Below are 14,783 nucleotides of genomic sequence, written 5' to 3'. Positions count from 1 at the left end.
AATCCCCCGGGTTATTTTGGGCCCTTTGAGTGCAATACCTACTAACTTTTGGCCAACACACCACGTGGGTATGTGCCACTGCCATTATTGTTCGAGCCACGTGGAATGCACATTCCCGGCTAAGAACTAGCTGCCTCTATTCTTGCGTACTCACTTTTTTTCAATCACAGGGTTAATTTTCATACTTTGGGGATAAGACAAATTCAATTTGGTGCGCATAGGTACAACGATAGATTGTATTTGCACTATCATCTTTTTTTTAACGCTTCACTAAAGGGCTTTCACCTAGTGTACTGTTCGGCGGCCACTGTATACTCTACAGTCAAATAAAGGGGTATCCTTCATTTTGTGCATGCCTTCGATTCGATGCTATATTTGGGCGCCGCATAGAACTAGCTACGTGACGTCAAGCATGCGCGGCGATTGACAATAGCTGCGCGTTGCCCCAGGAACATCAGCCCCAATCTGTTCAGATAGCTTGCAGAAAACATGAATTCCTTTAAAAGTAAGGGTAGCGTTATTGTACACAAAAGCTCAAAAGCTTTCATCAAGCACTGATAATAGCTGCTTCTTTGATGTGCCTTCACATCAAATGTTTCTGAAAGCGTGTAAAGGGGTGTATCTGAGCAAATGCTGTACAGGCTCTCAATATGACTAATATTTTGCGGGGTTAAGTGTGTGAAAATAAATTTCTTATTAAGCATAGAGACTTCATGTATGTATGCATCGTGCGACTACTAACTGTGTTGTAATGCGTTAGGTCCCTGTTTCTTCCTTCAAGACATGTCGAATGATGGCGTGTAACGTACCACGATGCGTGCCAGTTGTGTGATCCCGCGTCGGCGACGTACTCAGGAACGAAGCTGGACGGCTTAACTTCCAACCCGCCAACTTTTTTCTCGACGGTGGCTGAGGGGTCCAGTCACAGAACGAGGAGTCGAAGTTGCAGCTGAGGCGGTGGTCATCTGAAAATATCATGACGAGTTTATTGAACCAAAATATTAGCCACTATAAGGGCCTCCTTAAGCAAGCCTTAGGCACTGAAAAATCTCCAGTAAGGCTGAAAAGCGCATACAACATACTGCATCTCTTTTGCTGCCACCGGCCATGTTAGTCCTGCCGCTCTTACTAACGTTTTCGTAAGATTCACTTTCCACGGAAGCACTTAGATCTGGAATGGAATATTGACACGAAGTTTCGGGGCTGATATTTCTCTGCGGTTCGGTTCCTTAACCGAACAGATTGCCCTGGCTGATGAATTGTCTGCGACGCATGGGGCATAATTTAAGTTTGCTCGTATATCGCGCCGACGGAAGAGGTTGGGGTGCGGCGCGTCGCGACGTCTGGATGTCCCCCTGGGGTAGAAAAAACTGGGTGACGCAGCTTAGGTTCGTCGACGTTTAGCAGGAATTCGTGACGTCACTTCAGACTTGCGGCACCTGGAGCGCTCGGCACGGTGCCGGGAGCGCTGTCAAACTGATGCACGCAGCCACTTGCTACAGGTTTCACCGATCGCCGCAATAGAGCTCAAATAGGAGCTGATTATGTAGCCGACAATCGAAATAAAAATCTTCATCAGCATCTCTATGAGAAGCGGTCAGCCTATATACACCGCGATTGTAGACCTAACACTTTCAGGCAGTGCAGATTCGGCGGAAACCAACGCCTCAGCCGGCCTCCGCAGTGCTATAACGCTAGTACACAATGGTGAGGTCATGGCGAGGTACTGCCGTACGCGTCTTTCTGGTTCAAGGCAACGGAAACCGAAAATTACCATTTTCAGGCCGTTTTAATTAAACCATTATCGTGTGCTCAAGTGCTTAAGGTCTGCAACAGTATTATCAAGCCATTATGCACTAGTAAAATCAATAAAAAACCTAAAGATTTGGCACCGATACTACTTACAAAGGAAGCAGCTTTGTGACGCCAGAGACATGACAGCCTTCACTTGTAGAAAGCAAAGTGAACGCATCTGGAACGACGGCGAACTCTAACGACATGGGACGACCAATATTTCGCGTTTGAATTCGACGCCAAACATTTACCTCCTATCACGCTGCGCTAACTTCAGTCTTGGCGCACAATTGAGAATTGCTATATCCATGCCTCTACGTCACAGAAGGGGGTACGGAGTGACGACATTTGTTAAAACCGATAACGATCAATTGGGCAATACAGTAAGGAACTAACCGCAGCTTCGCTCATCGCTGTTGTCTCCGCAGTCGTCAACGTAGTTGCACCGGTCATATTTGGGCACGCAAGCTCCGTTCGCACACCTGAACTCTTTGTCGATGGAACAGTTGCCTTTTTTTTCTGAAAAAAAAGCGCCCAGAACAATAGCATAGCGCAGAAGTCTTGCAGAAACAAAATCATAATTACGTAAAGTCATTAGAAACGAAGGCAAAGCAACAAAATATGGAGCTTTATTTTTAAATATTCGCGTTTCTCGTAGGACAAACACACGGGCCCCAAAGACAAGCTACTGAACTGATGTCCAGTCGCTCTTATAGTTAATCACACTTGGACGTACAACCCTGCTGATAAACAAGATGTTTTTAGGAAACACATTCCTAGTGTTTAGTCACTAGTATTCACAGGCCCAAAACAAGTGGTCTGAGCGAAAGCTGACCAGGGGCGGTATTCCCGTGTTTTGTCCCTTTTGTGTCCCTTTCAAAAGTGTCCCTTTTGAGCGAGCCCTAATTGGCTAAAAGCGAACACCCGGATGTGACGCCATGCAAGCACGGCGGAGCTATGAGCCGTGGCTACTCGGAGCAGACGATTTGGAGCAGACGATTTTTCGTCGCCTTATTGTTGGTTCGCTCGCGGAGCAATAAACACATAAAAGATACTCTGATACGGTTTCAGTTATTTAAAATGCGTTTGCAAGAACAGCTACGGTATTTGAATCAAAGGCCCACTGCTTAACCGGAAGTATGTCACGATGAAAGGGACGCAAAAGAGACGTTTTCAAAAGGGACAGTTACGAGAATACCGCCCCAGGAAAGCGTAGGATGTTAAGCCCTACTTATTGACGGCCCTCAAGTATTTCTCACCGGGAAGGCGGCATCCTTGGAACTGTATCTTGTCCACAGCAAACATGGCGCGCTGAAGGGCAATCTGGTCACTTCGAAAGTGAAACTGAAAGCAAAAAAAAAAAAAACAATTGGTAACTACGAATGAGCATTCCAGTTAGGTGTAGAATGACAGCTAGGATAATAAAGTTCTAAAACTTATTTCATGGCTCCCAAATTGCTTTCCCAGATTTAAATTTGGCGGTCGAAGCAAATGCCCGTGATTTATTTTTGGCTGCATTACAACAACGTGTATATTACCCTGATGAAAGCATAACTGGAGCCTAATATTGCAGTTCGCGCTTAGTATTACTTTGTCAAAACACCTCAGGTGGTGTTCTAGACTCAAGGATTTCGTTCTTCTATGAACTGAAACCTCCTCTGAAAGTGATAGGACTGAAAATGCCGCACGTGGCTGGTTTATTGGCATATTGGGACGTTATAGATGGTATGTCTGCGTGCCGGTCAATATATTAAAACCTGGAGGTGCTGATGTCTGAACACCCATTCAAATAGGCTAGTTAGAATTGCCCCCCTTCTGACATAATAAGGAAGCCTTGAATTCTGCACTTAACAATCTGGACCAGCTACAACTCGCGCCGCACCGAAGCGGTTATATCTAATACTAAATTTTTTGTCGTCATCTAAGCCATTAATCCGTAGAAATTGGAAGGAAGAACAAAAGAATTACAAAAGCCCTGAGAGTTGTCCAGTATTCCCTCTTTGCGCAAAGAAGACAGTTTGCTTGAGGGCCAGTACGCGCCGCAGCCGCGCCTAAAATCATTGGTAGGACCTTACTTGTAAGCCACTCTAATGTCACAAACTCTTACCAAAGCGTACTATTGTTTTATAATTGCACCAATGGTCACAATCACGATTGAGGCCAGTCGGGCCACTGAGGAAGTCGAGCACGAGAATTTAATTTGGGTGGCAAATCTAAATTACTGCGGCCACCTGGTTTCCCTAATGTTTACGGCTGAATAGCGCGGTTATTAAGGGCTCAGAACACATCATTTACCCTAGCCAGCCAATCTAAAAACGTTTTTTTATTTTTATTTTTTCGGAGCCGCACACCTCACCTAACCGACTTAAGCTCAGAAGTAGAGCCACACCTCCGTGCAAAATTGGCATTGTTTGTTCCGAACTTAAAAGGACAGACCACCGATTCTTGTGGGTTGCATAACCCCTAGCCCATATGGGAGCCAGCGGTATATATAGCGCGTTAACCGCAAGAAAATTCTAAATAAAAAGGCAGAAGTATATTTAAATTGGCACGTAAATTTCTGAAGTCTGAAAGGTTGCGCCATGTAGTCTATAACCATGACACTACCGTACGTGTCCACACAACTTCGTCGGTTTCAACACGTGGGTCAAAAACCGGTCAAAAGAGTAGGAAAGTTTTCACATTATTGTCATTTTAGCCGTGTATCAGTAACTAAATACCTCTTTTGATCTCGCGGGCAGTTACACGTGTGTTGCCGCAGTGCTTACTGTCATGGGTGCCAGCATTCCTTTCGGAGGGCCCCGTGCAACTAATAGATCCAAAAATTCTGATTTCAAACGTTTTATGGCGCTATCACCTAACCTGTTTTGGATTAAGGTGTTTCAAGTGATATCCTTTTCACTTGGGATAGAGAAAATATACTTCACAAAAATCGGTTGTTCGTCAATTTAAAAGAAGCTCCAAATTGTAAAAAGCAACCATTTGACGACTGCCGACGTTCGGTACTACTGGGGGATTAGGTAAGCAATAAACAGGCCGCATAATTGAGTGAAAACGCTAATAGGTTACGGTTTAATCGATACTATATGGTATGTACGTTCGAATGGAAACCGAAGGCCCAATATTCGCCTACAAATATTGAAGAAAAAAAAATCAGTCGAAAGGCTCTATCCTATGGCGCTTTCATGAGGTTAGTTCCTGTCGGCCCAATAAAAAATAGCTGCACTTCACAGTGAGCTACTAACAGGGCGTGTCGTATCAATTTTTGGGTACTTGCACTGCGGCTTTTAAGGAAGCGCGTACGAGGTACGTCTTATGGCGGGCGTTCTAAAAGTGGAATAAGTGTAACGCTTGATCAAAGCGTCATTGCGAAGCGTCCAATATTATTGTTATGACACTTGAAACCAGGGATAAGCCCCCAACAGTTACCGTCCTGGATTTTTCAGGAGGGTGCCGCCACGAACGAATCTTTATGGCGACAAAAAGGTATTCATTAGACAGGCTAAAGGAGGACGTGTTCTGCCTGTCTAAGGCAGAGCCACCGTTATACGCTCATACCAGGGGAAGCCGCGGCAGTTTCTACGGTATCAATTTTGTGGAACAAATTTCTTTTAAGGGGATCACACTGTTGATAAAAATTTATGGCTTCATATGCAACACCTGAGAGGGATACAATGGCGAAAGCTAATGAGGACCCCGATTACGTGAAACTTCTCGCCTGTACCCCCGACAGAACTTTTAACCGTTCATTTCACTGCTGCGGGGTGTTTAATGTTGACGGGTATACTACGGGTAGATTAGGTTCTACCATCCTCTGTTCTTTTGTAAATAACAATGCTTCCCTAAACTAGTACCTTCCCATCAAGCACCGCGGTTGAGTACGTACTTCAGCTTACCCGCCGCGGTGGCTCAGTGGCTAAGGCGTTGCTCTGGTGAGCACGAGGTCGCGGGTTTGATTCCCGGCCGCGGCGGCCGCTTTTCTGATGGAGGCAAAAAGCAAAAACGCCCGTGTGTACGAGATTTCGGCGCACGTTAAAGATCCCCAGGTGGTCAAAATTATTCCGGAGCCCTCCACTATGGCGCGCCTCATCGCTTGCGTTGCGTTGGCGCGTTAAACCCTACAATCAATCAACGTACTTCAGCTGCACGACCTGCTTCTGCACGGCGACACCCACTGCCCCCTGGAGTCTCGGCCGCCATTTTTGCGTACACCGTTCGGGCGAACTCCGTTAAACACGTATTTTGCCAGCCGGATGCTTCGGAAATTTTCGAGCTGCCGACACCTTGCCTGCTACTGCACGCTGCCTTTCCCTTTGACTCGCAAAAGCAGGATGCGCTTGGAGCGCGGTAGCCCGACTTGGGCTTTCCTCCGTGTGCTACCCTCGCCGCAGGTAAAACGATTCGGCAAGCACGCATAAACCGATTTTCTGGTCACAAAGCCAAGAACAACTTAGTAGGACTTGATTGCTGGCTAGTTGGTTCATGACGTTCGAAGGAATAAGTTTGCGCAAAAGACGAGGACAAAGTTTGAGAGGACATCTCTATCTTCGTCATCTCTTCGTCTTGTGTCTCTTCGTCTCCATGCTCTCTTCGTCTCTCCTCGTCTTCGTCGGATTCGTCTTGTCCTCTCTGTCTTGGTCCTCGTCTTTTGCGCAAACTTATTCCTTTGTACGCCAAGAATAACACCCGGACCCGGAATCCACGCTCAGATCCGTGGAATGGCTTTTGGTAGTAAGGAAGTGAGAACGAAGGTATTTTGCCGCTACCCACCCTGACTGTGCCGGGGTAACGCCCGATGTCAACTACAGCTTTGTTCCAGACGCCCTCTTCGGGTGTCTTAGTCAGGGCACTGAGCGTCCAAACGGATACTGTGTAGCCATTAATCTCCATGAACAGATCCACGTCCATAGTGCGGCCTGAAAAAAAGCGCAAAACAAAACGAGAAATTTCAACAGGGACTGGATCAAAATCCTGACTTAATGCACACCCACTTGTTAGTAATCGCCAGAAGTTGCCATCAGTGCTGCGGGGCAGGCACATGTAGTATGCTCCAAATACACAGCGAAATTTCGGGCAGTAACCAACTTTGCACGACCGCGTACAGTCTGAGAATGCTCAAGTATCTTTTATTTCTCCCAGGCGTTTGTTTCACAACCAAAGTATTATATTTCTGGGCGCCAGGAACGCGAAAATAAATGTAATTAAGTCATTTAAAAACTCGCAATTTTGGCAATGAATGAAAGCCCACATTTCGAGATTTCAATAACAAGGCGCAGGGTAGACTGCCTATCTGCAGTACCTGAGGTAAAATATGGTGTGGATCGATTGCTCATGAAATGATGGTCTAGTGAAAGTAACCAAAACTTCGTGGGAGGTTGTAATTGTCCTTTCCGAATGCCCCTAAGTGGGAATGGGCGGGTGGGGTGGTTGGAGATTTTGTTTTTGAAGCGATGCCGGTGCCGGCGTCGGTACACGATGCTGGCGTAAGTAACGCTAATGGCGTCACTAATAAAATTACCCACAAATCACGCATTATTGTGCGGCGGATCCCACCATTTGGTTCCCAATTACTCTACCGCGTGCATATTACATTCTGAAGCCACTCATTTTTGCAATTTAAGCGGTATTGAAAAGAGCTACACGCAGTTTAAGTTTTATGGAGACAGCTTACTATCTGTAAGCGTTCATATCTCGGACACCAAGAAACGCAGTACGAACGACGTTCTTGCTGTTTACTTATGTGACACACCATTGCGGAGTGTAACGCTACACTCTAGAACAAGGGGAGGGTGAATTGGGATCAAATAAAGCTGTCAGTCTTCGCGGGTGAAAGTTCATCTTGAAGTGGAGTAACTGTGGCATTGTGTGTGCCCCGTGCACAAATGCGCGATAAGTGTTTGTCCCCGCTGATAGATAGATATATAGCAGCGCGAAGCCAAAACACAACATTTAGTCTCGTTGCTGACTGATTAGTCCCTTGTAACGGCGGCATCGTTGCAATTTGGCGCATACAGCCGATCAATTCCAGAACACAAGTAATTGGAATGAGTGGGTTTTTTATATAGGGCCATGCGAGAAAATATCAACTTTAAAGATAAGAAAAGCGGTTAGGTTAAACAAAGCGACGGTTATCGCAAATAATGGCGATGCGCGACGGAAAATACAACTAGGTCACATTATGTCAATACGCTGAGTTGCTAGAATTCGCGCGGGGTAATAACAGCCAATGAAAGATTTCAGGCGTATCATGAAATGACACAGCTGTTAGTAAAATAGCAAACCCTACTGGTTAAGCATAATGAATTTGTATGTGTTTAATGGATCAGAAGAAGAAGAAGAAGCACATTTATTTGGGAGCAGAGTTAGTCGACGATGGGGGCCACCGTTTTGGCGGCGACCGCGGCCTCCCGCGCGACCAGCGAAGCTTGGGCCTCCTGGTCTGGGCAGCGCAACGCCTCCTCCCACTGCTCACATGTGGTTATTTTTGGATATGGATATCTCAAACGCACTAGTTGCGGAGGACAACAACCGCACATTAAAAATGCACGCTGTAGCTAAGCGTCCTAAAGTTAGCTTTCACTCTCGGTACATAAATAATTTGCTTACGACAGCTCTGACAATGCTGCAACTGCCGTAAGACACGGCTGCATTTACCAGTACCGATGATCTACACCAACGCTAACTTGAAGGATTCAGGCTAAGAAACGGCGAACTTGGTTTTGCCTATGCAGGAAATTATAGCATTTCTCCCTATTCTGAAATTCATATGACCGCTTTCAAATAAGTTACCGATAGAATTTCATATATGTAGCGAACACTTCGACTATACATAAATTAGTCGTCCCTAATTTGTGCCGAAACAAATGAGTCGTCTGACCACAAAGTATTCCGTCGGAACTAGGGAAATGGGGTTTTTATTTTTTTCTAGAAGAAGACGTTATGGTTGTGAGGTTCTTCTTAAAATCGAGCTGAGCAATATTCCCCCGAGTAAGAAAAGTTAAAATAGTGATCACTTGCGCGGCTACAAATTCGGACGGACACAAAAATAACACGTCGCACTCTGAGGAGTACTGCACTCTTTGCACTAACGCGTATACTTCCCACCACCATCCTCTCTGGCCGTATAGCCGATTGGTAGAGTACTGGGTTTGTGTTGCGGGAGACGGTCGTTCGATTGCGGCTGAGGGTGCTGCTTTCGGAACGGGCGGACCGGTTGCGGATTAATCGTTCGTCCCTCAGATCCAGTTCCAAAAGTGTGTAGTGTTTGTGTTCAAGAACAGTTAACTACCCTCCCCCCCTCGACATAAAAGGCGAACTGTTACCCCCTTTTGTCTTATAGTGACGCTGAGTAGTCTTTTCAAACTGCTTTTTTCTTATTCATCTATTACACTCTTACACGCAACTATTACCTTCTGCATCTTGTTATTGCTACCGTAAAAACGAGTGTTGGCCGCTCCGGGGTTAGGTAACATCTCAGTGGCCTAACTACCGGTGTTTTTTACCGTTTTGAGCGTAGTTACAACAGAACTCCGAACTGAACAATGGTGTAAGTCACGAGCTCTGCATTGTTCTGAACACAGGTGAAACGATTGCGCTGGTTACACGCTGTTGAATTTGAATAGGCGACGAACTTCTCGTACGCACAGCAAACGCTGTTGCTTTTCTCGAAAAGTTCCCTTCATACAGCGCTTCTCGGAGTAGTACTTCGGTTGAGACCACACGCTTCAGCACCCTCTCAACGATGGCGACGAAAACAACGGTCGTCTTTGCTGCGATTAACGTAAGGTGCGAGAGGTGGGCCACGTTGCGGCTCTGGAAGCCTTATATTCTTTCGCTGATGTGGTGTTACCATTGTAAGCACCCCGTGCCGTTAATTCCAACACGGCTATACAGACCTACCTTTACGCAATCAGGGTATAGTGAGCGCACATACTTTCTTTGCATCTGTGGAACCTTCTTCAAAGGAAATCCCTTCAAGTTTTATTTATTCCTACCGGTAAGTATGAGACCATTCTGCTTTAAAGACGTGCACCAGTACAAATTTGTTATAATTTCAGCAGCAGTTGTTTTATTTATGCAGTAAAGCATTCCCATAGCTAGTGTCTACCTCACATGTCTCGGTGTTCTTATGGTGCTATAGAGGTAGAGTGAACTAGGTCTATTAAAAGTGTCGCATTTTCTGAACGCACTATATCGTGTGTCTTAAGTAAGTGCTGTAGCTACCGGGTATAAGCTGTTCAGAAAAGCGGAAGCTCGTTCGTTTTGTGTAAACTCGTGTTGATCTATCGTTAGTGAACTGCAGATAAATATGGCCCCTAACTCAGTTAGTTAGCCTTAGCACTTTGAATACAGAACAGAATCTCTTGTTTACCAAAAAAAATTTGTTTGTGTCAAAATAATTTTCAAGTGGGCCTTAAACCGTCTGTTATGGCCAGGCTTTTCCCATCATGGCCCAAATAACTTCCTGACTATACAAGTATGTCCAATCATCTTGCGCCCTCTAATGAATTGTTGGCCGTTCGAAGAAAGATGGGGATAGTTAACTATTTGACGAGCTTAGGTCAAGCAAAAATGAGAGAAGTAAGCCGCCAAGAGACAAGCGGGCTATAATATCTTGTGAAGCCCCCTTAACGTGAACACGCCAATGAAGTCTCCGTCAATGGGCGGCTTCGAGCAACGTCATAACAACAGAGAAATCACTGCACATTTTGTGTAGGGCTGCGTGTCTGCATTTTCAAAGCGATAGAAGAGAACTCTCACTATAGGACGCCGACAAAGGGGGGCGTGCGTGGAGGAATTCCGGGTCATTTCCACTAATGTGAAACCTGGGGAAAGGCTAAGCATGCAGTGTATAAGTGAAGTGTATTATTGGCGCCTTGGCATTTTTGCCAACGGATATGAAACCGTTGTGGGTCAGAGGTGTACAGCTTTGCTGGAAAGGTCTCCTGTCCTTGAAGCACGAAGCGTTCCAGCGCGAGGCGTTAGAAAACAAGTGTTCCGGTGTGTTCTTCTAGTACACAGTTTTGCTTACGTACGGATATGAAACGTCCCAGCGGGCGGCGTTGGAAAACTAGTGTCCCGGTGTTTTAGTACCATGACTACATAAAATGACAACGACCACAGGAGACGCTGACAGCCCAAGCTCCTAAGGGGCTTCACCCCTAGAAGAAATATGCCTGAGGAATTTGAAAGAACAAAAAAACTTCATGTTTGGTCCTGCTGCAACACGTATATCTTATCGGCCTAACGGCCGTTGTTTCTTACCGTTTTGAGCGTAGTTGTACCAGAACTCCAAAGTGCACAGTTTGTTAGTATTCCGAATGTAGGGGGACACAATATTGGCGGCCCCACCTCTTAGGTTGTTCGTGTCGTTAGAGTAGAGCATCAAGTAGTACCCTGTAACGAAGAGAAAAAAAAACAGCACCGTTTAGTGACTCTGATTGCCATCTTTCGTTTTACGCTCAACGCGTTTTATTGGAAGTGTTTATTTATTCAAAAAGTTTAGCCAACACACAATTGATGGTATGTGCTACGATGTGCGCATATAAGACTTTTCTGCCCTAACAGCCGCAATTGTCGGGCGAGATTCCGTCTTCTTGTGGGCAAAACCCTGCCATTTCCTGTTTTTAAAAAGCCTACATGCGCATGCGTGCGGCTGGCTTCCTGCCTCCGTCGGCACGGTGGCGTGCACACGGCTGCTCCCTATTTCCTGAGCTCACTCAATGCCATCTACTCCTTTGCTTTGAGTACACCAATTGTTTTAGGCAACTGCTAAAAGGGCCCCACTTTGGGGCCTCAGCCGCTTAGAGGCAGATTTATGGGTTTCGGCGTGATCAGCCTGGGTTCGACCTTCAGAACTGCTAAACATTTAACAGCGAAGCTGTTCATGGTCGAAGCTTCCACGGGACGAAATGTGGGAACGCCTCAGCAGCAATGCGGAGACTGCATAGCCTAGCGGCGAGGAGAGCAAGCGCCAAGCACAGATGAAGCAAGTCAAAAGAATTCTTGAACGAGACGCTTATATATGCAAGCTAAGCTACTAAATCTGGTGGTTTTTGTTATACTTGTCAACACTGTTGAGCAAAAAGAACACTTTAAACATATCTGAGTCAAGACATCAATAAATAAGTGATATTTGCATCGTTCTTTTAGTTACAAATACGTAGCTGCTGGACCTTTGCGATAGGGAATCAAAAATACGCTTGGAACGCAAACAGTGCTCGTGGCGCCCCCTCGTAACAGGGTTCCAACTTCAAAGATCATCAAAATGTTTTAGTAGATGATGCTAGCAGTATAACACTGCAGAAATGAATCGGCGCAAACAGGAATACATCTGCTGACTTTGCGAAGTTGTATGAAGCTTAGCTTTGCATTTAGGGAACGCCAGGCAGCTTCGCTGTTACCATCATCGCTCGCGACGTTAAGTCATTGAACCTGGATGTATTTTTTTGGAAGAAGCTCGATTTATTTGGTGTAAAATACTGTTTTGGCTGAGTTATGTGCATGTCTAGTTAAATAAGCGTGGTTTGGTATCTTTGAGGTCGGCTTAGGTGCAGGGTGTTGCATATCAAGAGGTTGGTTTAATCACCTTTCTCCGTCGCACCGGGAGTGCCTGTCGTGTACCTACCTCGATACGGAGTATCACAATTGTCGAGTATGCTCTGGATTTAGAAAGCTATGGTCTAACGTTGCGCGTTTAGTTATTACGACGGGAACCACCAGCCGTAGATTGAGGTACAACGAGCACAATGAGTAGTTTACCTAATGAGTTTCGGTTCACGACATTACACCTCAAAGTGTGACGTTAGGCCTTCCGTCCAATGGAACGTTAAGTAACCTTGATGTTTTAAGGTTACCTTACGACTTCATGTAAGGCAACTCGAACGTCGGGTGTAACACTCGAACAAGCATCATACTCATTGTACGTCGATCTGCAGGTTCCAGCGGACACAAAAGAGATTAAAGCTTGTCCTTAGGGCCAACGTCGTGACGTCGCATACACGCGCCGCCCGTTCTTTCGGCTGCGGATTATCAAAGCCATTTATGCAGTGGAAACTATGGGAAGCTTCACAAATGAGGCTGGAAGAATGATTCTTCATGAATTTCCCGTGAAACGTGTCGAGGCTGAAGAATAGTGCTTTCCACAAATAAAACACTCAAGACAGCATAACAAGCAATGCCACTGACCGATGGACACCAAACTTCATTCCTCAACAAGACGCTTTTTCTGTAACCAAGAAACATTGAGATTGTGTGATCCACCCATTCCTTAGGCAGGAGAGCGCATACACTTAACCGTGTTTTATATTGCGTAGCGCAAACGACAAGAGTTAGATGAGACATACGCATCGTATGCGTGGGGGCAACTTAAGAACGGCAGCATAAGTTGGCCCTGCGCCTCATCACCGCAGCAGACTGCTCCTCTGTGCGGCGGAAAGAGTTAGTGCTAGTATTTTGAACATGACTCGAGTCGTTTTCGTAAATATTTTGACTTAATCTGCATAGAAAGTGCTTCAGGGTCGACAAAAAATTAAGGTAAGTGAGAAGAAGCACACCATGTCACGCATTAGGCATGATCTCCTTTTATTACGAGCGCGTTCGTGGATGTCGGGTACGGCGCTCTGGCGGAGTGATACACTACATAACCCATTTTAGAGCTTGCCTTGTACGAGAGTACGGTAATACTGGTATGTACGTGCCTAGTGTCTACAGATATTAAAAAAAAAAAACGGCCGCGTATCTGCTTCTTTAGTTGCAATTGTCAACAAAAGACGATAGTCTTTGGTTTCATTGGCCAAGTAAATGCCTCCCTTCGCTTTCCCGCTCACGTCTCATGCTGTTCCTTTTCCGTCGCGCTCTTCCCAAGGTAAACACGCTAAAGGTTTGCTCAACTCAATTTAAATTTACCGCGTTATACTGCTCCAGGCCGGGTGCCTTGATGCCAGCGCTGCCGTACGGCGGAGACGCGCGTGAAGCGAGGCGCCCTACTTCCACGTTTATAGAACCACCTTTCTCTACTCCACGTGCGTTCCAAGCAGAGCGCGCAACCTATCTAGTGGAACCTTTCGTAACTGTTGCCGCTTGATTTCTGAAAATGCCGCTAGAAGCTGTAGTGGCGCTGGCGACAGCCGGTGACGGAGTGATTTTTTTATTGAGTAGATGCAGTATATTTGATTTGAATCAAGCATCCATGAATTTTTTATAACGGAACACTGCAAATATCACTTATGTATTGACTCGCTGCCTCATATTTGCGTGATGTTTCGTTTTTGTTCAACAATGTTGACAAGTATGAACATTGACACCAGACTTAGACGTTTAGATTTGGCTGCGAGTATATAAGTGAGTGAGCAAATTTTGTTTCACTTTGGCCGGGTGGCTGAACCGAATCCCAGACAGACAAACAGACAGACAGACAGACAGACAGACCAAAATTTCTGGGTTTTCGTAGCCCAAGAAAAACTATCGTCTTTAAAATTGCCAGCTCGGTCACTGACCATTGTTCCGGTTGTCGGCTCCCGTTGGTGGTGAGGACGGGATTGATCCAATACTCGTTCTGCGCCAGGCCCCGTGATCATTGTTGAGGAAGTTGTCGAGCTCCCAGCCGCACGTGCCATTGAAAAAGCTGCACTGCCCGCAGCTGCTTTCATCGGCGCCGTTCTTACAGTCACTCACGAAGTCGCACACTCGCTCCACAGGGATCGCCTGGTTGTTCTCTCCGCAGTCGAACATCTGGGAATTTCTTGCTGCGGGGTTCAAGACGGGAGGTAAAATGAATGCGGCTCGAGCAAGTGAATATGGGACTCTTTGCTTCAAAAGACTTCGCTGCTCGAATCAACATTCGCTGGTGTAGCTTCAAAATTAGAAACACCCGGGCCTGTTGTAGAAATTTAGTGTCTGATTTGTCAATACCTACGTTGATTTTGTGCTACAAACAATGGGAAAAAATGTATATTTCAGGATAACGTACAATCTAGAATTTGTAATGT

At 45.8% G+C, this 14,783-nt stretch overlaps 1 protein-coding gene across 1 annotated transcript in view; it reads right to left on the bottom strand.

The window, feature by feature from the left end:
- LOC144175377 (MAM and LDL-receptor class A domain-containing protein 1-like) overlaps positions 1-14,783 on the bottom strand; it is a 176,997-nt gene that overhangs the window by 41,883 nt on the left and 120,331 nt on the right. The window contains exons 35-40 of the mRNA XM_077704460.1: positions 14,292-14,540; positions 11,059-11,190; positions 6,565-6,710; positions 3,054-3,138; positions 2,191-2,313; positions 810-965 (exon numbers count right to left, since the gene is read on the bottom strand). Of these exons, the coding sequence (XP_077560586.1) occupies positions 810-965; positions 2,191-2,313; positions 3,054-3,138; positions 6,565-6,710; positions 11,059-11,190; positions 14,292-14,540 (891 nt within the window). The remainder of the gene's footprint in view (positions 1-809; positions 966-2,190; positions 2,314-3,053; positions 3,139-6,564; positions 6,711-11,058; positions 11,191-14,291; positions 14,541-14,783) is intronic.

Source organism: Haemaphysalis longicornis, unplaced genomic scaffold (genome assembly GCF_048455015.1).
Source record: "Haemaphysalis longicornis isolate Haplotype H1 unplaced genomic scaffold, Haemaphysalis longicornis Haplotype H1 scaffold_3, whole genome shotgun sequence".
In the NCBI taxonomy this organism is placed as follows: Eukaryota; Metazoa; Arthropoda; class Arachnida; order Ixodida; family Ixodidae; genus Haemaphysalis; species Haemaphysalis longicornis.
Note: the sequence above shows the minus strand (reverse complement) of the source record. Positions and strands in the feature narration are given on the sequence as shown.